This window comes from Pelodiscus sinensis, chromosome 3 (assembly GCF_052426305.1).
Source record: "Pelodiscus sinensis isolate ZL-2025 chromosome 3, ASM5242630v1, whole genome shotgun sequence".
Classification (NCBI taxonomy): Eukaryota; Metazoa; Chordata; order Testudines; family Trionychidae; genus Pelodiscus; species Pelodiscus sinensis.
The window spans coordinates 8940760-8966839 of record NC_143054.1 but is presented as its reverse complement, the minus strand read 5'-3'; the positions used below and the strand labels follow the sequence as shown (position 1 = coordinate 8966839).

Here is a 26080-nt window from a genome sequence, read left to right as displayed (position 1 = left end):
AGGTGCAGGTTTAGGATTGCCAGGTGTCCAGTTTTTGCGCAGACAGTACCGTAATTGCACCTTCTGAGCAGTAAAGAAAACCCAGAAAATACTGGACATTTCTCCCCTGCCATGTTTGGCGGGGGTGCAGGGAGCAGGAAGTATGGGAATTTAAAGGCACAGCGAATTTTTTTTTTTTGGCTCAATTAAATGTTTTCTCCGCCATGTTTGGGATTTTTTTGTGAAAGTATCTGGCAACCCTACACAAGTTCCGACCAACACCTGCGAGGGGGACCACTATCCCGAGCAGAAACAACCCTGGCATTCATAGGGAAGGGATTTGTGTGGGGGCACGAGGGTAGTTTGGGGTGACCCCCAACAAAGAGCTTGGGCTATCTGTACTGAAGATGTGTTACCTCCTCGCTTTGTTACCAGAGTTTTGCTGGGGGTGAGACGTGTCAAACCAGGGATCTCAAACTCACAGTGCACGGGCCATCGACGGCCCGAACAGTTTCACAATCCAGCTCGGGAGTCCCTGTGGCCTGGAGTGTGTGTCCCTGTCCTGTACCCCAAACTCCACCCCTGTCTGCCCATCCCCCTTCTTCTGAACACCCTCCCCAAGGAATGTGGCCTCAGGGATTATCGGGGGGGGGGAGGGTCTGGCACAGGAAGGCAGCAGAGGTTGGGAGACAGGGACGGACACACACACCAGGCCACAGGGACTCCCAACCCAGACTGAGACCGCTCGGGCTGTAGATGGCCCGTGGGCCATGAGTTTGAGACTCCTGTGCTAGACCCACAAGCCCTAGAACCCCCCCCCCCCATTTCTCACCCTCAGAAGGGAGCCAGCACCGACCACGTCCCCCCGGCAGCTCCAGCTGCAATCGGGGCACCCTTCCCAGCACAGCAGGCAGCTACACATTTGGGGGCGCTCCTGCTAGGCGCCAGCTAGGCCCATGTGCCCGCACAGGAGTACTGAGCCTGCCTAGCAAACGCAGGGCCAGGCTCGGGACCGGAGCGGGGGGTGGGGGAGGGAAGCAGGGAGAAGGATTAGCGAGCGCGAAGCGAGCTCTGTGAAAGGTTGGCGCCGCATGCGTCCTGCCAGCACCATCCATCTGTCCCTTTCATGAGCCCCGATAAAACAAATTCACTCCCAGCCACCTCAAAGGGAGCGCGTTGGCTCGCCAGCCGCTCTGCCGCGCTCCTCGTTCCGGTCACTGCCTGGCGGGACCCGACTTCAAAGCGCGTTCTCTGCCCCTCCAGATTGCAAGCTGCCTTCAGAAGGAACGGCTGCCCGGAGCCACCCACCCGGAAGGCGCACGCGGAGGCCGCAGCGGCAATGCAATTCCCCGCAGCCGGTGACCATCAGCTGGCGCTCACGACATGCTCTGCCCAGAGCGGCTGCTCCCCCCACCCGGCGCTCTGCGATGAGCAGCCAGCGGTCAGCCTGTCCCGACTGCAGATCTCGTGCTAACCTCATGGTCCTGCCCCCGGCCTGCTGCCTTGCCGGCCCTCAGCTTCCCTCTACCCATGGACCCCTTGCACGATGGGGTGGGAAAAGGAAAGCCCCCCCCTTGCCCCTCAGCCGGGGAACCCTGCAGCCTGTGATCTCACACAGCCCTCATCTGACCTGCAGGCCGGTGCATAACTCCTGTGAAAATCCCAGCCTGACTTGCCCGGGGGCTCTTTCAAAAACTGCAGCTTAACTTGGGAGCCATGAGCAATTTGCCAGATTGTCCGACTCCCAGCCTTGTGCCCGTAGACCATACAGCACCCAGGGTCACTGGGACACGGACACACCGATTTCCCCCATTCCCAGGGGGAAGCTTGATCCTCGCACTCTGCCCCACATCCCACTCCCCTCCACTCCTTCCCCCATTCTCCCACTCCAACTCTTCCCCCCCATGCCTTCGCCGTGCTGCTGAACAGCTGATTGCAGTGGGCAGGAGGCACTGGGAGGGAGGGTAAGTAGCTCATCTGCAGGACCCACCAGTGGGTGGGAGGGCTGTGAGGCTGGGTTGGAGGAGGAGCTAATTCTGTGGAGTTGCTGATGGGTGCTGAGCATCCACTATTTTTTCCAGAGGTGTTCCAGCTCCAGATCCCGTGGAGTCGGTGCCTGTGCGGGTCCAGCTTTGGTGTACAGGGAGAGGAGGGGCAGGCCAGGGCTAGAATAGCAGGGGGGTTGTGCATCAAGGGCCATGAGCTGTCACCTGTGCAGGGAACCCCCATCCGAATATCAGAAGGTCGGCAGAAATGCGGGGGGCGGGTTGGAATCTTATCGGCTGCAGGACTGAGCTGCATTGGCAGAGCTGGGAGGCCTGGTTCTGCCAAGACTGCCACAACAAGGGGGTGCTGCAGGCCCGAAAGGGGGGGTGCTGCAGGCCCAAAGGGAGGGGTGCTCCCTCAGAGCTGTGCACTCTGCTCATGCCTCATGCCAAGGATTTGCTCATCGCTCTGCTAAAGCGAACACTCAGCTCAATTTCCATCCCTGCCCACTGCAGCGAGGCCTCACAGCGAGGCCCCCCACTTTTTAAAAAAAGCAGCCAACTACTGCTCTGTCTGGACCTGCTCCACCCTGGCTCGTTTGGTGTCACGCCCGCAGAAGGGCTGAAATAGGAGCGGGGCCCACACATCGGCACCAGCTCGATACGGAGACTGAACTCCGGGAGGCAGACCGCACGCGGGCGGAGTTTATTACAAAGGCCAGGCTGCGATTTCCGCTCAAACCTGAGATTTGCTGGACTAGAACTCGGCCCGCTTGCAGCCACTTACGGCAGAGGAAGGTTACACCGTGCTAGCTGGCTTGGTGAGCTGCTCCCTGCCAGACATCCAAGCTTGAAAGAGGACGGTTGGTCTTGAATTGTAACACCGGAGGATGCCAGATGGGGCTCCTCGCGCCAGGCGTGGACTGATCACGTGGCTAACGACTATTCATTAAGCCATGTGGACATCCTGGGATTTTGGGGAACATGGCGCTCGCTGCTGTTCACAATTCCGGTCGGGAGAACGGCCTTCGTTTGTATGAATGGAAAAGGGAGCACTCTGCAGGCCAGGTGCAAATGCAGAGTCAGATGCTTCGTTACCTACGCAGGCATCCCACTTGCATGTGCGGAAGCAGCCGGGACGCGGCGTCCGCACTCCACTTGTGCACCCCGTCTCCACCACTCAAGCCCAGCGAAGAGGAGCTCACGGGAAACCCACTGGGGACAGCGCACGGCTTCATCTGCCTGGCTCAGAAAGACGACTCAGAGCTTCAGGGGACTCAGGGGTTTCAAACCGGGGGCCTATGCAGCCCAGCTGCTGCTCTGTGCAGATCCCACTGGCGCACGCTAGAAAGACACCGTTTAAAACCCCATTCCGCAAAGTAGCTCCCAACTAATCACAGGTCAGTCATGTCCTGAAATGGTCGTTCCCTCCGCTTCTGACCCAGAGCACCCTGGAAGATTTCCTTAATCCTCCAGGGAAATGAGGCAGCTTTATAACCTCCCCACAGTCACTGGTCCTGGCACTAGGGGGGTGGGAGGAGCTGTATACAGGGTTTCCAGTTTGAGTCAATGGCTCTCAGCACCCTCACTTTAGACATTGCTCCAGCCTCCCTGTACCATCACCTCCCATTGCTGCGGGACTCAACACCATAGCCATAGCCTCCCCCTCCTCAAATTCCATCCCGGGTCCCTTGCGAGAGATCCAACTCTGTAATCTCATCGGCAAGGCCCATGCAGCTGAGCCACTCCCGATGGCTCAGAACATCCCCTTTCAGCCCCTCCGCCAAGGCCTCTTGGCTCAGGGCAGGAGTGGCTTCGTATCTTGACAGCACCAGACAGCCGGCCTGTTCTTCCTTTGTCTCCTCGCCTGCCTGCCGAGCGTGGCGAGCAAAGCCCAGCGCGGCAACTTGGGCGGAAAACCCAGCCAGGAGCCATCTGCCTAATTATCATTTAAAAGGCAAAGTGAGAAGGGAATAGGCTTGGCCGGGATGGCATTCAGGCTGGAAAACTTGCCACGCACCAGCAGTTTAAGTCAGTTAATTGGATTTCCTCCATGCTCTCAACGATGCGTGGCTTGGCTTTCTGCCTCCGCCAGCGGAGACACACACGCCAGTCTCCGCCCAGCCCAGACGCCGGGCCCCTAGCGACGAGAGGCGTGTGCGAATGGGTTTTTAGCCGCTGTCGAGAGAGGCTGCACCCTAGGGATGCGCCGAGGCCGGACGAAGCTAGCGGCCATCTCCCCTGCTCCAAACAGAGGGCAGGTCTACACGGCTGCTCAAGTCACTCTAACTGACGTCGGCTCAGGGATGTGAGAACGCGACGCAAGTCCCAGAGACCTGGGCGCTGTCCTGGCTGGCGCTCTATCGGCAGGAGACGCTCGCCGGTTGGTATCCAGTGTCCTCACAGGACGCGCTGCGCCAATGTACCGCTTCTAATGCCGACCTGCCCAGAGTAGAGCCAAACCGCTCTCCCCCTCCCTGGGGGTTGTAACTCCCATCAAAGGGAGCTGCTCTTTGACTGTCCCGGCAGGACTTCTGCTCCCAGCCCGTCCTTCTCCCAGCCCCCAAGAGGTACCAAACCCCTTTCACCCTGGGGCTAGCTATTAAGACCCACTTGCCAGCAATTGACTCCACCCCCTCCAGCTCTCCCACCAATCAGAGCCTCCCACTCTCCCCCAATGCCTACTGCCCGCCCCATCAGCTCCTCCCCCTCCAGTCCTCCCACCAATCAGAGCCTCCCACTCTCCCCCAATGCCTACTGCCCGCCCCATCAGCTCCTCCCCCTCCAGCCCTCCCACCAATCTGAGCTTCCCGCTCTCTCCCAGCGCCTACTGCCCGACCCATCAGCTCCTCCCCGACCCATCAGCTCCTCCCCCTCCAGCCCTCCCACCAATCAGAGCCTCCCGCTCCCTCCCAGTGCCTGCTGCCCGCCCCAATCAGGTGTGCAGGAGGTACTGGGGCAGAGAGAGGCAGGGCAGGTGGGAACATGGGGAAAGAGGGAAAAGGGGTGGAACATCACCCAGGAGCTCAGGAAGTCCATGCCACTGGTAGAGACTGTGGAAAAACTGGGGGACAGGGGATCTTTCCAGGACACAGGAGTCATAATAATGGAGCAGATGCCCGTTCGACAGCCACGGCCATGCCAGGGCCTTTCGGGTCATGGAGGAGTGGGTGTCACCCCAGCAGCACGCATGGGCTTGGGGAGGGGCAAGCCCCCTGCCCACTCCTGGCTCAGCAGCTGCCAACGGCATGTTCACACGGCCCCTAGCAGGGGGCACGTGGCAAGTGAGAGCTCAGCTCCCTCTGATTGGAGGATGAGCTGCGCGCACCCAGCCGTGTGGCAAAGGCCACCGGGAAGCCCCCCACTGGTGCAGCAGCACAGTGAGCTCCATGCTGGGTGCCGTTCCCAGATGGGGACTCGCTGCCCGTGCCCTGGGAGGCAGGAGGGTGCAGCTGTCAGCCAGAACAGCCAGGCACTCCGGCGCACAGCCAGAGGGAGACAATCCCGCCTTGCCCTTGGCAGATCCCGCTCCGGATTTGCTCCATGGCAGCTTGTGAAACTTCCCAGGCTTTGGTTGTGCTTGAGAAGGCCAATTGGAGTCCTGTCTTGCCAGGGCCAGCGGCCTTTGCTCGTGACCACAGCACACGCCCATTACTGCTGCATGCGTCTACCCGCCTTAACCTGACTCCGTCCACACCCAGTGCCTGGAGCGCCGGGAACAAGCCTCTTCACATGCCACCGCTGAGGAGGCAGGCGCAGGACTGTTATGCAGGGTGCATGAATCCTGCAGCATCTTCTGAGTCCACCGACCTTTCTAGACACTAAGGGTACGTCTACACTAGCTCAGTAGTTCGAGCTAGGTAGGCAAATGAGGGCAACCGGAGTTGCAAATGAAGCCCGGGATTTAAATATCCCGGGCTTCATTTGCATCTTCCCAGGTGCCGCCATTTTTAAATCCCCCTTAGTCCGAACTCCGTGCCCTCAGCTACACGTGGCACGGAGTAGGTAGTTCGAATTAGGATCTCCCGTGGAACGAGGAGTACCGGTAGTTTGAATTAGAGATCCTAATTCGAACTACCTACTCCGTGCCGCGTGTAGCCGAGGGCACGGAGTTTGGACTAAGGGGGATTTAAAAATGGCGGCGCCCGGGAAGATGCAAATGAAGCCCGGGGTATTTAAATCCCGGGCTTCATTTGCAACTCCGGTTGCCCTCATTTGCCTACCTAGCTCAAACTACTGAGCTAGTGTAGACGTACCCTAAGACACCCCAACGGGATTCTCCAGAGGTTGAGACGTCCCAGGAGGGGAGCTAGGGGATCTTTAAGCCCCTGCCTTCGCCGGTAAGAAATACAGGCAGTTTAACGTCTCGTCGGGTGCACAGCGCATACCCGTGGGGTCACTCTACCCCTGCTGATTCATTACCATGTGCACACTCCCTCTGCTCAATCCCACTTACGGCACTATGGAGCTAGATCTTCCAGTGCAAACCACCAGAGCTGGACGGAGATCAGTCTAGTTCCATAGATTTTCAGTGGCTCCGAATCTGACCCGTTCACCAGAGCCACCTTTTCCATTTCCTCAGGCAGCGCTGCCTATCGATGCATTAACATCACGAGCCTGGCAGGCAGGAGGACAGAGCCCCTGGACTGTGTGCACTCAGCCCAGTGGGAACAGAACATCTCCGGCTCGCACTCACCGGCTCCTGGAAATAGAGCTGATAGTCAAACACCGGACGGGCTTTGAGCATCTCCATGACATCCATTTTGGGGTTCGCGGGTTTGTAGGGCGTGTTCAGGCCAGCCACCGCTCTGGGACACCCGCGGCAGGATTCGGAGAGGAAGAAAGCAGAAGACCCGGTTTACAACCATGAATGATACGCTCTGATTTAAACAGCCCACTCTGAACTCGCAGGCTGGCTTTGGGTGGCGAACACGTGGGAGCATTTACATGGGACGGGTAAGTGCCCATGAGCAGGCTTGAGACCAAAATGAGAGTTCCAGGTGCTCCCTCTAAGCCTCAAGCGCATGCAGCTTTAACACCACCTGGAAGGAGCCGGGGGGAAACAGAGCCATTGTTTCTGGGATGGTTGGGTAGCGGGAGCTGTACATGGTGAACTGGAGCAGGGCAGAGGGATAATAGAGACACTCACTCCTCTTACACTCCAGGGCCAGGAGCAGCATGACTCTCCAGGAATAAAAAGTGGTAAGGAAAACAATCGTTTGCCCTTACAACAAGCCGCTCTGACTGACACTCACAACAGGCGAGTCAGCGGAGTCCACTTTGCCCAGGGTCACTTTTCAGAGTAGCGCCTCACTTCTAGGGACGTTTTGAGCAATTAAATATTTTCAAGCGCCAAGCTGGCGATTGTGCTGATTGTTTATGTGGCAAAAAAAAAAGTTTTCTGGTCACATTAGTGGGACTCGGGAGCATTTTCTCAGCACTTTTTCTCCCTAAAAAGTTCTCATTTCAGGGCAGAATAAAAGCCAACTAAGTCAGAAAGCTCAGTCCATGCTAACCTCTCCCCACTTTTGGGGAGACGTACCTGACTCGCTCTGGGTAGAAGAGGGACATGTTCCACACCACCACGCCGCCCCAGTCATGACCAATGAACGTTGCCTGGGAAATGCCCTAGAGGAGCATGGGAAAAAAAGAACGTGTCATTGCAAGTGTGGCAACAGGCTAGTGATTCCTGGGAACACAGGCAGTTTTCGGGATAGAAGGAACACACGATGCTCTGGCTAAGAACACGGCTCGTGGGTAGGGGGTGATCCAGCACTCCCCAGAAGGCACGGAGACAAGGAGACATTTGGAAGCTCTCCACCAGGCAACGCGAGAGGGCCTCCCAGCTTACAAGCATAGCAAGGCCTCTTCTCCCCCACCTCTGCTTCCCCAGCTATTCAGAAGGTGCTACACCAGTCCAGGGGGCTGTCCATCAGGGAGGGGCGAGCCAGGGCAACGTGCATGGATCCCCAGCCCTGGGAGGATGGGGGGGCGAGGCAGCCAGAGGAGCTGTATTTTCACAGCCCCCTTTCTGGGGCAGGAACACTCTACCCGCAAATACGCTGGCAGTGGCTCCAACGGGGCCGCAAAGCGAGGGAGAGTTCGGTCTCCCGTCCCCGCCTAGCGGAGCCAGGACGCCGAGCTCTTTGCTTCCACTTGGCTCCTTGTCCAGCAGACTGAGTAGCCCACTCAGAGCGAAACCGGTCTAGTGAGCTCGTAAACCCCTGAGCACTCGATCCAGCACATCCGTCTGTTCTGGCCAAGGATAAATTTCCATTCGCCGTGCCCCGGACTCCGCACAGAGCCTGGCTCCCTATCCTCCCACAGCTGACACGCAGGCTGCCAACTGCAATTCAATGAGCCGTTGGCTGGAGTTTTGCTGGGTCTTTTCGTCGGTTGCTCTCCTGATTCCCGCTGGCTGGGAAAATTAAGGCCAAAGGCGGGATTCCAAGGGGACACAGAATGTGGTGTCAGCTGGACTCTGAGCCGTTCCCTCCTCCCCCCCTTGACACTGCCCTGCCAGTGTGTGAAGGAGCAGCCACTGACGTAACTTACGAAGGAGCTGGGGACAGGGTTTCTTCGAGTAGCGCAGTAGCTGCTTTAACTCAAGCCTCCTTACACCGCCTGAGAGCTGTGTTTCTTGGGACTCTTGGCACCGAGCGTACAGGAATTTAGCCTTCTTTACATTTACATCCGGCACCAAGTTTGAAGCGGGGATAAGGAGCAGTTATAGAGGTGAGCGGATACAAATCGACGGCCAGGCAAGAAAATTTGCAGCAGCATAAATAATCGATGTAAAGAGGGTGAACCCTGAGTGTAACCACACACAAACCAATTTCAGCCTCCCTTAAGCTTAGCTCAGTAAGGCCTGGTTTATACACAGAGCAGCACGGTCTAAGCAGAGGGTGAATTTAAACCAATTTAGTTCAAGCAGTTCAAAGGAGTACAAGGGACACCGTGGTCGGAAAGGGGTTACTGCAGGTTGGGCCAAACAGATCCCTAACAGACTTAGCACAAGGCACTAGAACAAGTCAGAGAGAGCCTGGATTCTATTCCCAGCGCTGCTACTGATCTTGGCAATGCACTTCCCTGCCATGTCCCTCAGTTTGCCCATCTATATAATGGGGATATAGCTACTTGCCTTTCTTTGAAGAGCTACAGCAGGACAGTGCTACATGAGAGCTAAGCATGGCTGTGATCCACCACATCCCAAAAGAGGGGATCAGCAGCCCCTTGTCATAGCAGGCACAACCATGCCAAGTAATGCCTTGGCAGAAGGTCAGAGGGAAGGGGACCTGGCTCCATGGAGACGCCACTAAATGAACTGAAAAACTGCAGCAAGAAGAGGAAAGTCATTAGCTCCAGTTCTGATTGGCCAGGCCCTGCATTACCGTAAAAGGATCACTGCCGTCTGCCGGCCTTGAAGCAGCTTCTGTTTTAACAAGATATGGCTCAATCCCTGGCGCTCCCTGATTAGAAGTTATTTGTGTGTCCTGATAGCAGCTGGGTCTGGTCAGAATCTCTCTCCTCCTTTGCATGTCCAGCTAGCACAGCACCCACTTAGAGAACTGAGCCCCCTAGCAGGGACGGGGAGAGCAGAGCCGGATTTCACAAATACTTCCACTTGTGTTTCATTAGAGCACTGTTACCTCCAGACGGGAAAGAGGGGAAGTGATTCACTCAAGGTCACACAGTCAATCAGTGGCAGAGGTGGGAAGTGCATGAAGCCCCGGGCATGAAGCCAGGCAGCTGGTGTGCCTCCTGCCCCATCTCTGCTAGTTTAACATACTTACATGACCTCCATCACACTGAAGTATCTCAATCTATGCCTTGATCCTCCCAACTCTTCCCCCTCCCCTCTCCCTGCCCCACATGGCAGGGCAGAGCCATTAGCCCCATAGTACAGAAGGGAAACAGGCACAAAGGCCCCATGGTATTTCGGTGCTTCACTCTGATTGAATCAACAGGAGTTAGGCCCAGCGTCTCAGAAGTATATAGGCACTTAAGTGACTTGCCCAAGGATATGCCGGACATCTGTGGCAGAGCCAGGACTTGAAACCCGGTCTCCCCAGACTGTGCCTTAACCACCCACCTTTATGTCTGCTGGGGGGTAGGGGTGGATGTGAAATGAATTGGTGGGTCTCATTCTAGTTCCCTGGAGAACAGACACACCAGAGTTCCCCAGTGGCACCTGGCGAGTACACAGCTGTGAGTTTACAAACTGGGGAGGGGGGGGGTGTCACAGAGACAGGCTTCCCCTCTCACCGCTAAGGGGGGGACCCACAGGTCAGAGATGCTTAGGACCTCCCGGGTGACCATTTGAATGGTTTCTAGTGCTAGCTTGGCCCCCTCCAGGCAGGGAAGACCACAGAGCTATGTGGCTACAGCAGGACGCTGAATCCAGCAGACAGGTAGGGAACAGCTTTTGATTTAAAACCAGGCTCCCTGGCTCAGCAATTTTTTCCAAGCTGGGCAGCTGCTCAGGCGTCAGCTGCTGCCGCAGCAATAAAGAAAGATCGAGGGCTCGTCGAAAGGTTTTGTAACCCGCAGTGGCCACCGGGGTCCATGAAAACGTACCAGGTTGGGGCTGCAGAAAGGGGAAAAAAAAATCGATCGGGAAACAGCAGGGCTTCTGGGCAAAGGCTCCTTAGTGTTCCCTAACCAGAGAGGAGCAAGTAGCTCCCGAGAAGGTTCAGAGCAGAGCTGCTCCATCTGGAACCGCTGGCTCGCGGCGGCCCAGGCCTGCGTATCAGTCGCACACAATTGACATTGCAGAGTAAGGCCCAGTCCCCCATCCCATAGGACAGGAGCTGGAGAGAAGGGCTTAGGGGGCCGATATCCAGTCCCTACTGCAGCGTGGTACGTGCATAGAGAGATCGCCACGCCGGGCAGGCAGGGAGGCAGCTCAGGGAACCCCTTCCGTTCCCAGGGCATCCTGCAGGGGGCAGGCAGCCAAGCTGGAATACAAGGTACCGCCCAGCACTATGTGCATTACTCACAGCCCCTGCCGGTGGGGCCAAGGGAGGAGGTATGAGATATGGAGGGGGACAGACAGAGCAAGGTTGCTGAAGGGTCTCACAGCCTGGGGATCAGAAGGGCTAATGGAGGGGCAGAGAGCTGAATGGTAATGGGGATGCAGGGACACATGGGGACAGGGACAGATGTGCCTGGCAGACAAGGAGAAGCCAGGACGTAGCCTGGGTCTGCATGGGGGAGGCTGCCCAGCTCTCTAATAATCCCTCCCCGTCCCAAAACATTCCATACTTCTCCTGCCTCTCCAGCTTCTCTCGCAGGCTCCTTCCCAGCAATTGCTTCCCTCTCCCTCAGCTCCTCCATCACCCAGTTCCCCCCCCCCACACACCCCTTTTTGAGGGCATAGGAGATTCAGCTCTGTGCTGTAGTTTGAATTAATTATCACCCACGTTCTGTATTAACAGGTCTAGTCAGCAACCAGTTTCTCAAAACACACTCCCTGAATCTTGTGTGTCTGGCTGGCTGTGGACTTACCTGCTGACAGGTATTTTGAAGTAAATGACCAAGCTAACTGAAGCTGGCGTGGGGATGTTGTGTTGTTTTGACTAAAATATGGAGAATTCGGCAGAATGTTTAGGCCAGAATTCCCCCAGGTGCACCAGGGAGGTTGCAGGTTACTGAAATCGGTCCTTGGACTTGGCTACCAGATGGTGAACAGCATCAGCAATCCGACCAATACCAAGCCAGCCGCGGGCATCTCTCTCACATGCAGCCCCTCCCGAACAAACCAAACCCGCAGGCGGCTCTGCGATCATGTACGAACCTACCACAAATTGCAAGCAAGTCCACTTGCTCATCTGGGCATGCACAACAAAGAGAAAGAGCCTCGTTACAGCACCCAGATGCAGCTCTCTCCCCTCCCCCACCGGGCTACAAAAGAGCAGAGTAAGGTGTGGTCATAACAATTGCCTGTCCCTTGTTCAAATCAAATGAATTGAATTAGGGAGCACTCAAGTCTGTAACAAACCTTGTATGCTCGCCCACGTTTGAATAACGAAGTGGACGTGAATAATGTCCTTGGACAGAGATGAAGAGCCTCTGAAATCAGCAGGCAGCGGATGGGACGGGGAGATTAACATCTGAGCAGTTATAAACAGGAAACGCGTTAGACTGCGGTGTGACAGGGCCGTCCGAAGAGCCCCCTAGCCATTCCCAGCCTTGGAACAAGACAGGGCCCAATGGAAGAGGAGGACTTCCAGTCCCCTGGAGAACTTAGAAATGCACTCGTAGGGGGCGTCTACACAGCAGCGTTACTTCGGAATAACGGCCATTATTCCGAAATAACAATGCGAGTGTCTACACAGTCATTCCGTGATTTCGAAATAATGGATGGCTTATTCCAACCTCTGTAAACCTCATTCCATGAGTTATAACGCCTGTCCCAAAATAGCTATTTCAAAATAGCTGGGGTGTGAATGCTCCACCGCTGCTATTTCAAAATAGCTCCTTCCCAGGGCCATTCAAAGTAATTACTCCCTAGTGTTTCCTGGGGCTCTAAATCAAGGTAGTGAGTCCACATTAGGGGAGCCTGCCTCAGACTAATGTCAAGGCTTCACTGTAGTGTAAATGTGCTATTTCAAAATAAGCTATTTCAGAGTATTTCTTCCGGAATAGCTTATTCCTAAATAAATGTGCAGTGTAGACGTGCCCTTAATTACATAGCTGGAGTAGATGTACTTTGATTTGAGGTTCCCCACAGCAGGAGGCCAATGGGACCAAACACTCATAAGCATCCCTTATTCCTCACAGGAGCAGAAATTCCGGCCACAAGGGGGGCACACTCTGGGTTCAATTTAACAGGTCTTTAATAGACCAGCTAAATCAAACCCCGGAAGATCAATTGCGGCAGCATCGATTTTCCCCAGAGTGAAGACATGGCCTATGATTCTGACCTGCCCTCAGCAAGGCTCGATACTCCATGCACCGTCTCATATACCTCCTAACAGAGCAAGTGTAGGACAAGGTACAGGGGTTAATGACAAAACAGCTTGCATTGCGGCGAAGGTTCAGGGGTCCGCAGTTTTAAGCACAGTGGCGTTTCAACATCACACGGGCACACGATCAGCTGCCAGAAATACCGGTCACTCCAAAGATGGAGAACATTCCATCCTGAGGTGATTCACCCATCTCTTTCTGGCCTCCGCTTGCCATGGGAACCCCATGCCATAAAGAACACGTCCCCTTCTGTAAAGCGCCAGATGGAACGATGTTCATCTGTCCCAGTCCAGACCAGCCACCAACCAAGAAGAGGCCACCCTGCGCGGAGAAGCCGATCGACTCCGCAGACAGCACCCGGGCCTGCCACAACAGGCTCGTCAAGGCTAAGCAAGAGAGGTTGGCTCCATGTGACATTTCATTTACAAAAACCCTTCGCGGTGCTTTGTGCACGCCGCCACTGAAAGGAAATGTTAATTGGATTTCTCACGGGCTGCGGCCCTGTCAGAGAAGGGCTGAAATGTAAGATCTGACTTATCAGCCCAGCAACCTTAATGCCGCAGTTTAGGCGGCGCATCAATAGGACGAACTCAATTCCTCCGTCTTATCTTCCTAATTATTTTTCTTTCACCCTGTCCTTTTTCACTGCCCCAGACAAATGCATTAAATGGGTCATCATGGACACTTACAAAGCTGGGGAACAGACGGAGCCAAACTTCCAGGCTTATAGGAACTGAAGGTTGAAAAGTTTATGTGTAGGTCACAACTTTGTCCTTGATGTTTAGAGGATTTTCATGGGCTTAGCTAGGCTTTGAACTTCCTCCTATTAGCAGTGAGGTAGCTCTGATCTCTTAGGCTACATCTACACGGCACGCTTATTTTGAAATAAGCTATTCCAAAATAGTTATTCCGAAATAGCTTATTTCAAAAATAGCACGTCTACACTGCAAGGAAGCCTCAAAATGAGTCTGAGGCAGGCTTCCCTAATGTAGACATCCTATCTTGATTTACAGCCCCAGGAGGCACTGGGGAGGGATAACTTAGATTGGCCCTGGTGAGGGGCTATTTCGAAATAGCAGCAGTGGAGCGTCTACACACACACACCTTATTTTGAAATAGGTGTTATTTCTCATAGAATGAGGTTTACAGATTTTGGAATGAGCTTCCCGTTATTTTGAAATTATTTCAAAATAACAGAATGGCTGTGTAGACGCTCATGTTGTTATTTCAAAATAACGCTAGTTATCTCAAAATAACAGTGCAATGTAGAGGTAAAAGCAGGAGCGGCCCGAGGTCGGCTGCGGCAGCTGGCACCCTAGGCGGAAAGCGCGATCAGCGCTCCTGCCTGCACGGCCGTCAATGGCCATGATGTAACCATGGGGCACCCCGGCACCCTGTGACATCATCATCAGGCGCCCGGGCCAGCGGCGCCCTAGGTAACTGCCTAGTTTGCCTAGGTTCATGGGCCGCCCCTGGTAACAAGTCTTGCTTATCAGCCAGCCAGATGCCAGGCAAGCTTTGCCTTCAAACCTCAGGACTGGTAGCAGGCCCCCCCTAACAGTCCGAACCTTGGAAAGAGAAGGATGCTGGACAGGACCCACACCCGACCTGCAAAGCTCAGATCGTAATACCTAGAGCTTTCACAGGGAAAGCCAACAGTGTGACTAGAAGGGGGTTCCAAAGAGGATGGAGAGAGGCTGTTCTCAGTAGTGACGGATGACAGAACGACGAGCAACGGTCTCAAGTTACAGTGGGGGAGGTCTAGGTTGGATATTAGGAAAAACTATTTCCCTAGGCGGGTGGGGAAGCACTGGGATGGGTTCCCTAGGGAGGTGGTGGAATCTCCATCCCTAGAGGTTTTTAAGTCCCAGCTTGACAGAGCCCTGGCTGGGTTGATTGAGTTGGGATTGGTCCTGCTTTGGGCAGGGGGCTGGATTCGATGACATTCTGAGGTCTCTTCCAGCCCTATGTGTAGCCCAAGGTCCAGTGGGCTTCAACAGCAGCCCTGGGAACTACAAGACATGGACTACACACTGCAGCATGTTGGGAGAACACCCTGGTTTCCGCCAGGATGTGCCCTCTGCCCCCCGCAGGGACCAAGCTGGAGGCTGCACACAGGCTGCATGCAGAGAGGAGGGGCTGATGACCTGTGAGCCTGTCCTGTTTTTTGTTTTTTTTACAGAATAGAGCCTGTTCCTGGTGGTTTGCCTGAGGGGGTCTGGTCTGAGGTGCTCACACACAAAACACAACGCAGAGCACCCCAAGCAGCCTCAGGCCTAGCCTCCCACAGTTGTGTGAAAGGTCAGCAGGCTTCCCTACGCTGAATAACCTCACCCCGGGGTAGTGAACAGGAGGGGTCACATATGGAGCACAGAGGAGTCAGAGACCACATTCACTAGGCAGGCTGAATCACCCTGGACCAGTGGAAACTTTCCTTGCTGGGCTTACCTTTCTAGGTACACTACATTGCAGCAAGCCAACCCACGGGTCACAGGAGCAAATGGTAACCCCACTAACACCTTTAGGAGGCATCCCCAGACTGGGGGAAACTGAGGCAGGCTTGCCAGGAGTGAGTCATTCAAGCTGGAAGTCAATTTGTGGCATTCCTGGCTGCTCTTTCTGAACTTGAACCACGTGGCAGCCCCACAGGTTACACAGTGGCTGGGAGCTCATCAGAAACTGGATCAATGACACCGGAGTGTAGCTTGCAGCTACCTGCACGCAGCGGGGACGGGCGATACGAAAGCACCACAGCAATCCTGCTGCCCGCTCCTTCCTCCACGCCCCCCCATACCTGACAGCAACACGGTACCTCGCACCTTGCACTCAGCTCCCAAAAGCCAGAACCCAAAAAGGAGCCAACGCAGGCAGTAGAGCGAAGAGCCAAGGAAGCTAACAGCAGGCGGGAGGGGTTGAATTAGGAAGGAACATTGAGCAGTAAGTAGCTATTGCTTGGTCCTGGCGGCACCTGTGGCAGGAGCCAGGCAAGTCAAATATTTGGGGGGTAAATAGCAAGCCTGGGAAGTAATAACCAGTGTGTGGGTGTCATGCCCCTCCATTGTACCGCCTGTAAAGAGACCCCAGCAAAGAGGGTGGCAGAAATGACTCTGTGGCAGATTCACACAATGCCATTGGCCTTTTAGGTCTGTGCCCTAGCCTCCTCCCAAGGTGTAGTTCTGCTGAACTAGGGATGGTTAGGGGCCTCTGTGACTTAGGACATGTAAGAGAGGCCGCACAGTTACATGGAAAGGAAACCGCTGACCTGGGTTCTAATCCCACCTCTGTCATGGCGCAACTAAGAAAGCCTTGGCACATATAATGTAGACTATAAGCTCTTAGAGCTAGGGGCTATTATACACACTGCACCTAACACCATGGGCCCATGGGCCCAAATGAGATTGAGATGCTATGTATGCAAACCACAAATAGTCTTGCAGCACCTTAGGGTAGGTCTACACATAATTTTTATTTCGGGAGAAGGATACAAATAGCATTTGCATACTTCCTCCAGGTTTTTTTCCCTGAAGATGCTCTTCTGGTATTTACCCGCGTCTACATGGGTCTACATGCATCTATACCCTTATTTCAAAAGGCCCCTGTAAATCTCATTGTTGTAGGAATAAGGGATCTTTCGAAAAAGGGGTTTATTTTGAAATTCGGCCGTGTGTAGACGCAGGTAAATACCGGAGCGTCTTCCGAAAAAAACCCGGAGGAAGTATGCAAATGCATAGCGCTGTTTGCATCCTTCTCCCGAAATAAAAATTGTGTGCAGACAGCCTTAGAGACTAACAAAACATGTAGATGGTTATCATAAGCTCTCGTGGGCACAGCCCACTTCGTCAAATGAATGGAGTTATTCAAGGTCCCGTTTCTAAATAAATAGGGAGTGTGGAGTGGGGGGAGAGGAAAAAAAGGAAATAGTAAATTAGAATCTCCACACTACATGTTTTGTTAGTCTTTGAGGTGCTGCAAGACTATTTGTTTTTTTAATTTCCAGTTACAGACTAACCCGGCTACCCCTCTGAAGCGTTTGATCATGTATAACAGGCTGACACAAGTCTTAAAAATCATACAGTAGGGAACAATCCTGTGTTAACTGGAGAAGAGAGACCCAGTCTGCCTCCTCCATTTCCCGAATCATGCCATTCTTACAGGGCTCCTACTTTTTTTTTTTTTTTAAACACACACACACACACACACACACACACACACACACACACACTTCTGAATGCTGTGCTTTTACGAGCAGTCACTCATACTTTAAAAAAAGCAGCCAAGACACACACACACACACACACACACACACCCCTCTCAAAGCTGTGCTTTCACGAGCAGTCACTCATACTTAAAAAAAAGCAGCCAACACACACACACACACCTCTCAAAGCTGTGCTTTCACAAGCAGTCACTCATACTTTAAAAAAAAGCAGCCAAGAGCTCCCTAGACACACAATGCGCAATTAATTAAACCTGCTCAATGCTTTTCCAGCCACTGCTAATGTGGCAGAGAATGCCAGGCCAGGCCGCTGGGATCTAGGCAGCCAGCTGGAGGAACTAAGCACACAAACTGCATCCCCATCAGTCACAGCGATTAAGGAGGAAAAAAGAGTTGGCTTTTGGGGACGGTTCTCACCAAAGAGCACATGGCTGCTTGTTTTTTCAAAAAGCGAATGTTACCCGGTGATCAAGCGAAGTTAATTGCTTTAAGTACCGGGGGCCACACTCAAGCAAGGCAGATTGATTCTATCTCCTGCAAACGTTCTTTAGATTTACTTCTCTCCTGGGATCGGCAGCCGAGCTCTTACACCCCAGCCCCAACACACTTCTCAGCTGAGCAGCAGATGGCGCGGAGAACGTTTCCTCGGTGAGCGAATTAAGTGAATCGCAAAGCGTGCCCCTCCGCAACTGGGTCAGCGGCAGAGATTTGGCAGGGAGCGGCTCTCTAGCGCATGCATGTTTAATTCCATTTCAGGCGCTCGCTGCTGCAGCCGCTGGATCGTGACAAAGGGGCGGCTGAGAAAGGGCCTTTAGAGTAGGCCGCTCTGAACAGTTTGGCTCATCCGTGCTGTCGGGACTACAGAGCGACCAGTCGGGAGAAGGCCTGGGAGGGAAGTAAAAATCCCATTTAATTAGTTAATTGGTTAAATGTTAAGTTTAATCAATTAACTGATTAAATAAGGGAGGGCTGGAGTGGCCTCCTCCCCGTGCCACAGGCAGGGGCTGCTCCAGTTTGGCTGCTTCTAGCCCTGACCTGGGCTGCTGAGTCCCGGCCCACACAGGCTGGGAGCCAGCTACACGGGGCTGCTTCTACGCCAATTAAAGCTGGGGAACCGTTTGTGGGTCCCACAGAAAAATCAGCCAGGGGCCGCACACAAGTGAGAAGCCAAAAAACCCCTCACTGCCATGGTATCCAACTGCGAAGGAGAGAAAGACGCTCCCCACATCAGAGACAGGCTAGTCGGGGGGAGGGCTGGAGGGCTCCCCAATGCTGGGAGGGGGCCTTAAGTCTGAGGACCGGATCCAGGAAAGCTGAGGGCCTGAGGTTCCCCACCCCTGAATTAAAGGAAAAAGTGCTTGATAACGACACCTCTTCCTGCAGCACACAGCGGGGGGGGGGGGGGGGAAGGGGGGGCTTAAAAACTGATGATCCGGCCTAGCTGCTGAGTTCTTGGGAGGTAAAGGGTTAACCACGTAACCTAACTGCCACTGGGAAGCCTGCTTAGAAGGGTCCAAAACAGGAGAGGAGGGGGGGGGTGTCGCTGTAGTGAGGTTAGAGATCTCTGATTCCACAGATGCGTTTCCCATCTCTTTACAAAGCGGCTCAGGCATTGTTTAAAAATGTTGTAGCAGAAGGCTCCCAATTAGCCAGCTGGTATTTAAGATGCAATTAAAGTTCCCCTTCAAGCAGCAAGGCAAAAAAGCCATCGCGGCCCTGGAAAGAGCCTGCTGACAGCAACGTGGTTTTAATCCTGCCTGGTGCTTTGCGCTGGGATCGTTTGCAGCAGCGCCCGTTTCCTGGGAGGGAAGCTGGCGGGTGCACAAAGAATGAGAGCAAGGAGCAGAGGTGGCCAGCTGGCGGCTACTCTCCTTTGGGCCACTGTGGAATTCCGGACAGCTAAGTCCGCCAGCAGAGACCACCACCGCGGGCCAGAGCAATTAGAAATACGGAGCCTGTGTCAGGCTGTCGCTGCATATAATGCTGTACGGTACCCGTGTCTGGCTGCACATAGAGAGGGGAAGCGGACAGGAGTGGAGCCTCAACCAGCAGACGCATAGCCAATTGGGCATGTCCCAACCCCCAAGCGTACAGGAGTCAATCTCCATGACTCAAGGGCTTTAGGGCGTGGGGAAGAGCACCACACAATGCAGCATGCTTCAGACTGTGGGTATGTATCAGCAGATGCGGCTTCCCTTCCAGGCCTTCTCCAGACTGGTGGCATCAGTCAGGATACAGGTCAAGCCCAACTCTGCCAGTACTTATGGTGCAAAATGCTTGCGTGACGGGTACCAGGTTCCATCTCAGATTTGACATTGGTGAGGCATATGCAGAGAGAGCAAGATTTGTATCACAGCGCACGTCAGGACAAGCAGAGTCCTAATGCGTCGGAGGCATGAAAAGTAAAACAGAACAACCCACGTCGCCCGTAATCACACATCTAATGGGGATGGGAAATGAAATCGCTCCCCCTTCGGTTTGGGCTTTGCCTCTTTTCTACCCCTTTCCGCCACCATATCAGATTAAGACTCAGCCCTGGCCTGTCTGGCATTCGGCGGGACAAGTTTTAGGGTTTCAACAGCTTGTACGGCCATGCCATGTCAATGCACAATGGCACCCGGATCTCAAGTGGTAACAGCTAATGCCGATCCAATTGTTTTGTATACAGAGTGAGGATTCTTTTTTCCCCCCCAACGTGCATTGTTTGGCATTGCTCACTACTGAATTTCATCTGCTATTCTCTTGCCTAGTCACTCTGTTTAGAGAAATCCCTTTGTAACTCTTTGCCGTCAGGCTAGGACATAACTATCTTGAATAATTTTGCAGCATCTGCGCACTTTGCCACCTCCGTGGTCAGCTCCTTTTCCCAGATCCGGTATGAATATACGGAAAAGCCGTGGTCCCCACATAGCATGTTGGGCAGAGAACACTGCGGAGTCCTGCTTAGGAACCATGCAGGACCCCACTGTGTCTGGCACAGGACAAATTCAGAACAGAAAGACGCTCCCTGCCCCCAAAGATTTTACAATCCAAGTAAAAAGGCTTCAGTTGTGAATACCAATGCCCCGTTCGCACCAAGGGATAGGGGTGCAATGCGCCTCTAAGAAGTTTGAGGGTGCTCAGCCCAGACCCACCAAGCAGGCAGGTTGTCTGCCTCAACAAAACCATCGCTGCTCTTGATGCCTTTGGTGGGTGGCCTGAGGAAGGTGTCTGGGATGGACTAGGCCAGGGCGAATGAATCAGTCTCGTGGCCAGAGAAGTGGCCCCTCCCGGTGAGCGTCAAAGGTCTCTAGCCCAGGGATCTCCAACCTTTTTAAGCACAAGATCATTCTTTGAATTTAAGAGCAATCTAAGATCTACCTCCATCCCAAACACCCTGGCCCCACCTCCTTTGTGCCCCCTTCTCTGAGGTCCCACCCCTGCTCACTCCAGCCTCCCTCACTTTCACCAGGCAGAGGCAGCAGGTTGGGGTGCAGGCTCTGGTCTTGCATTAAGGGATTTGGAGTGTGAGGGGGACTCTGAGCTGAGCTTGGGGCAGGCAGTTGGGGTGCAGGAGGGGTTCTAGGTGCAAGCTCTGGGAGGGGGTTTGGATTCAGGGGTGCTCGGAGCGAGGACAGGGGTTTGGGGTACAAGAGGGGGGGTTCATGACTGGGGTAAGGTTTCGGGGTGTGGGCTCCAACTGGACACTGCTCACCTCAGTGTGGGGGTGCAGGCTCCCCCTGACCTGGCCCTGCACTGCTCCCAAAAGCGGCCAGCAAACTCCATCCCAAGCCCTGTTGTGACCACCAACCCCGCTGCGTGGAGATAGGCTACAGAGTGGTAGAGGGGGCATCTGGACATCAGCACCCGCCTCTCCCTTCCCTGCACTGCAAGGAGGCGGCTCCGGAGGGGACAGCTCTAAGGCAAAGGGCAGGATCTGCACAGCAGTGGTGGGAGGGGCAGCTGAAGTGCTGCACATGATAATAGCCTCTTGGCCAAACTGGTCAGGATCACCTGTCAGAGGCTCCAAGATCTACCAGTCGATCCCGATCTACCGGTGAGTGACCCCTGCTCGAGAGTGATGTGTTAATGAACATTAAACATAGCGCCACCTTGTGCTGCCTAATCTGAGTCCCTCCCCCTGAGATCTTACCAGGAAAGAGGCACAGGCCTGAGTCACTGGACCACACCACTTCCTGCCAAACCGGCACCACTCCAGCCCATGCTGTCCCTGTGCTACAGGGACCCTCCACCTCCAGGACCATCTTCCCAGCATGGGAGGCTTCACCCGCCTTGCATTCACTAAGAGAAGCCACGAAGCACCTGGTATTTCAGTCGGACAAAGCGTTCGGCCGGACAGAATTCTCAAGTACGCGCACAGAGGCAGCTCTGCTCCCCAGACCCACCTGCCTCTCCGCCTCTCCTACCCTGCCACAAGCCACGCAGCTCCTCCAGACAGCACTGGGTTGATTGAAGATTTTCCTTCCCCTTCCCCCACACTCGGTTACATCCGGGGGGTGCGTGGCTCCTGCAGGACAGAATCAGCTGCCCCTGTTCCTCCCTTTCATTGGGAGCTTTGTTCAGTGACATTTGGGCTCTTGATTCATGTGTACATCACCACCACCAGAACACAGAAGGGGCTTGGGGTCCTAACAGGTCTCCCTGCAGTCCCCTTTTCAGCTACAATCACCTCCTTCTGGCCATCTTTTGGCATTCTGCGAGAGAGCGGGCACTCCAGGGATCAAGACAGACTGACCCCGGATTTCTCCTCTCCCTTACATTTTTGGATCACCGGGACCAAAGGGGTTTAGTCCCGTTCCTTACCCCTCTGTGGTAATGGCACCGTTAGTCCCTTTGCTGTTTCAATCAGGCCAAGGGAAACAAACAGAACAGCTCAGCAGCCAGACAGTCAGACCATGGGAATGAGGGGGATCAAGTCCAAAGCCCGCCTAGAGCTTTTATGTTTGGAGAAGGAAATTCTGATCAATTGGCCCAACAGAGGAAGTGACAGCTCAGCCCGATAAGCACTTGTGCGGGACCAAAAAACTCTCCAAGTTAAGGCTGCCAACAAACAAAGAAATCAGACCCCCAGAGTGGTAAGCATCAGCATTAAAATACAGCAGCTACGAGCAGTCCAACGAGTAGGGATTTATCTGAGTTAGCTTAAAACGTTAGCTTAAAAAGTCTAAGCAGCTCATAGCGAGAGGAATAGTCCAGTAGTGAGGGCACTAACTTAGGAATTAAGAGAACCAAGGTTCAATTCCTTGTTCCGCCAATTCTTTGGGTCAAGTGTCTCCATAGCTGAGGGTATGACTACAGACCAACAAGACACTTGTAGCTGGTTTGTGTCAGCTGATGGAGCTGTTCCATTGCTGGTAAGACTTCTGGGCTCCAACTGGAGTCCAAGCTCTCAGACCTTTTCACCTTGCATGGGCCTGTCCAGATGCCAACTCATGCCTGGAAGTCTATACAGCAATGAAATGGCAATGTAAAGTGAGCAGGCTGGCACAAACTGCAAGTGTGTAGTTGCTGTGTAGTCATATGCTTACTTTCCTAACTATATTAGAAGGATAATAGAAGGATAACAGCCTGCCTTATCTCACATGGGTGCTGTGAGGATGAATACATTAAGATTGTGAAGCACTTGCTACTATGATAATAGGGGGACATAAAAGATAAATATCAAAGAAACACCTTAACTCTGACCCCTTCTTTCCCCTCCCCCAAACAATTGCCATCCCAGCGCTTTGCTTTTTGAACTACACCAAATCTCCCACAAACTTAAGACTTTCACCTAGGAAGAATTTGAATCTAGATCTGCTGTATCTCAAAGAGCTGGAGGAACCGATTCATTTCCACCTTTAGGACTGGTAAGATTCACAGAGCTGATGGCCAAGGGAGAGCATGCGCTCATCTAGTCTGTCCACCTGTCTGGCACAGGCCACCCCATTTCACCCAGACAACCCTGTATTGAACCCAATCACTTGTCAAGTGAAGATAATGGTTCTTGCTTTGTCAAGCACTTAGAAATCTGCCGGTGAAATAAATGCTATACAAGAATTACATCGAATAATATTGTTTTTGGTTAAAGCAAATCTCTCAGAAAGGCAGCAGAGTCTTGATAAGAATAGTTCAAGAAACAGGGACCCCACCATGTCCGTTGGTAGTTTGTACTAGGGATGTTAAATATCGGGTAATTGAATAGTCGAGTAACCTCATGGATTCTTATCGGTTAGCCGACTATTCTATAGTCCCCGGAGGTGGGGCCAGCAGCCAGCGTGCTCCAGCCTTACTCCTGAGCAGCCCCCTGCCACTCTGTGCTGCTGCCTCTGATACAGAAGCAGCAGCACAAGGTGGCAGGTGGGAGCTGGTCCGCAAGGGGATCCAGTTTAAAAACCAGCTCTCCTCGCAGACTGGCTGCCTGTCGCCCCACACTGCTACCTCTGATAAAGAGACAGCAGCTCTTCTCTAGGGGAGGTGTCTGAGCTCCTGGACCCGGTGTAGGCTGGAACTGAGCCAAGCTGCCTGCTCACCCGGATCCTAATATACTTTAAATGCAGAGCCACCACCGGGGTAGGTCCCAGATCCAGCGTGAGCCAGGATACTGGCCAGCCTGCCAAAAAATTTACTGGCGGTGGGGAGGGAAATTCATCCGATCTATAGCATTAACATATAAGCTTTTGCTTATTGATTAATCGACTACACTATTACATCCCTAGTTTGTACCACTTGCAGTGGTAAAAAATCTGCCTCATTTCCAACTGGAAAAGGTCTGGTTTCAACAACCAGCTCTGCCTCTCTCAGCTAGATTAAACATCCTTTCAGGACCTGATATTTTCTCCCCAAGGCGGTACTTACACTGTAATCAAGTGGTCATGCCCCCCGCCATCCCGCTTTATGGAAATTGGCTTATGAATATGAATAAGCATATCTCGAAGATACTTTAGACAAAATATCTCATGTAACCTATCAATTTTAATGTTACAAGCTGCTCAATGTATGTATCCTAATTTTGTGCATGGATCATTCTTGTATGTGAAGTTAGACATGTGAAGTGTGAATCTGTTTATAGTTCTCAGTGTGTTAACGAGGGCCATTAGTGATACTTCAGGTAATTAATGGCTCAGTACTCAAACCAACAACTGACTTGTGAATGGTCCTGTCTGTCCTGTACGCCTGAACTGTGGTTGGCTCTAGCAAGACATGACCATACCACCTGATCGTGGAATCCATCTTGAACCTGGTATTTTCCCCTGGGGACAGGGGTGCCAAAAGGATTCCCGCCCTGGAGGAAAGTCTATTTAAGCCATGGGAAGCAATCAGCCTTTGTCTTCAGGGCAGCCTTTGAAACCGCCTGGCCCATTTGAAGGGGATATAGAAGGCCCCCAACTTGCGATGTGATTGATTCCGGAGGAAGCGCCACAAGTCGGGGTCGTTGTAACTCGAACCCGCATTTCTGGTAGGCGTCACGCGCCGTCGTAAATGCGGGTGGAGGACGTACGTCGGGGGTTTCCAGCCCCCTCCGCACTTACAAAAATGATTGTAAGTGAGGGGGGGTCGGAACTCAGGTGGCTGCATCTCGGGGGCCTCCTGTACAAAGAACTTTGAAGACGCCAAGCAAGGCAGCTACTTGTCCAGCCAGGAGTGCACACCGATCAACAACCCGTTGGGCTTCAAACAAACAACGCTCATCCCCGGAGGATCACGGGCAGGTCTGAACGAGTGACTGTCACTTTTTACTGCCAACCCCTCGATCAGCCCTTCAGCGTCCATTTCCAGTTCGCCAGCAAGAAATTTCATAAGAACATAAGAACGGCCGTACTGGGTCAGACCAAAGGTCCATCTAGCCCAGTAGCCTGTCTGCCGACAGTGGCCAGCACCAGGTGCCCCAGAGAGGGTGGACCGAAGACAATGATCAAGCGATTTGTCTCCTGCCATCCCTCTCCAGTCTCTGACAAACAGAGGCCAGGGACACCATTACCGCCATCTCCTGGCTAATAGCCTTTTATGGTCCTAACCTCCATGACATTATCTAGCGTCTCTTTAAACTCAACAATCACAAACTGTGATTGTTCCCCGCAACTATGTGGAAAGTGCTACACATCCAGCCATGGCTGCCTGCATCTCAGGCCAGCTTTTAAGAGCCGACCTTTTCCACTCAGTTATATTTTTTGTTTTCCAGTGGAAGGAAAAATATAGGTTGCTGGGAACCCTGCAGTGAAGGTATAGCACTTCTGGAATGCTACACTCACAGTGGGGAAACCAAGTCAGCAATTTCTTCCCCAGCGTTAATGAGATTCCTGATCAAAGATTAAATAAACCTTCATGCCTGCCGAGTTCAGACCTTCGCAGGTTTCTTCCGATCCCATATTTAACCCCCCCCCCCCAAGGCAGGGGCTGACCACCTTGAATGCTGAGCATTCCAAAATGCGGGTAGGTTTCTCAGAGACCTTTCCCTGCATTCCTAGCTCTCCCCCATTGAGAAATAAGAAGCCAATAAAGCAGCTCTGTGATTGGGCAATGTGCAATCCCCCGCTGTGGGGGAGCCTGGACTACCATGCCTTGGCAATAAATGGTGATCTGGCTTGTCCAAAGTGGATTTCTGGCCTGTTTCAAGTCTGGTACGCCAAAGCACGCAGGCAGGGCCCGAGAGTCAGGAATTGTTTTGCATCATAATGCAGATTAAGCATGGTACGCGAGACCACATCAAAAACACAAGACAAGCAGCCTGGTACTGGTATTTCTGTTTCTGATCAGCAAAAAGTACAGATGCAGCCATGAAACTCTCAACTATGCACACAGCAGCAACATCCTGAGCAGCAGGATGTACCCCAAATAGGGACATTTTATGTATCATACATGATGGCTGTGTCTAGACTGGCTAGTTTTTCCAGAAAATCAGCCACTTTTCCAGAAAAACTTGCCAGCTGTCTACACTGGCCGCTTGAATTTC

General features: G+C 53.3%; 1 protein-coding gene across 2 annotated transcripts in view; it reads right to left on the bottom strand.

Moving 5' to 3' along the window:
- EPHX2 (epoxide hydrolase 2) overlaps positions 1–26080 on the bottom strand; it is a 99593-nt gene that overhangs the window by 25655 nt on the left and 47858 nt on the right. Inside the window, exons 11-12 of one of the 2 annotated variants that reach the window (XM_075923324.2) lie at positions 7507–7592; positions 6661–6772 (exon numbers count right to left, since the gene is read on the bottom strand). The exons of the other annotated variant lie outside the window; for it this stretch is intronic. Coding sequence (XP_075779439.2) covers positions 6661–6772; positions 7507–7592 — 198 coding nt within the window. The remainder of the gene's footprint in view (positions 1–6660; positions 6773–7506; positions 7593–26080) is intronic. 2 annotated transcript variants of the gene reach the window in all.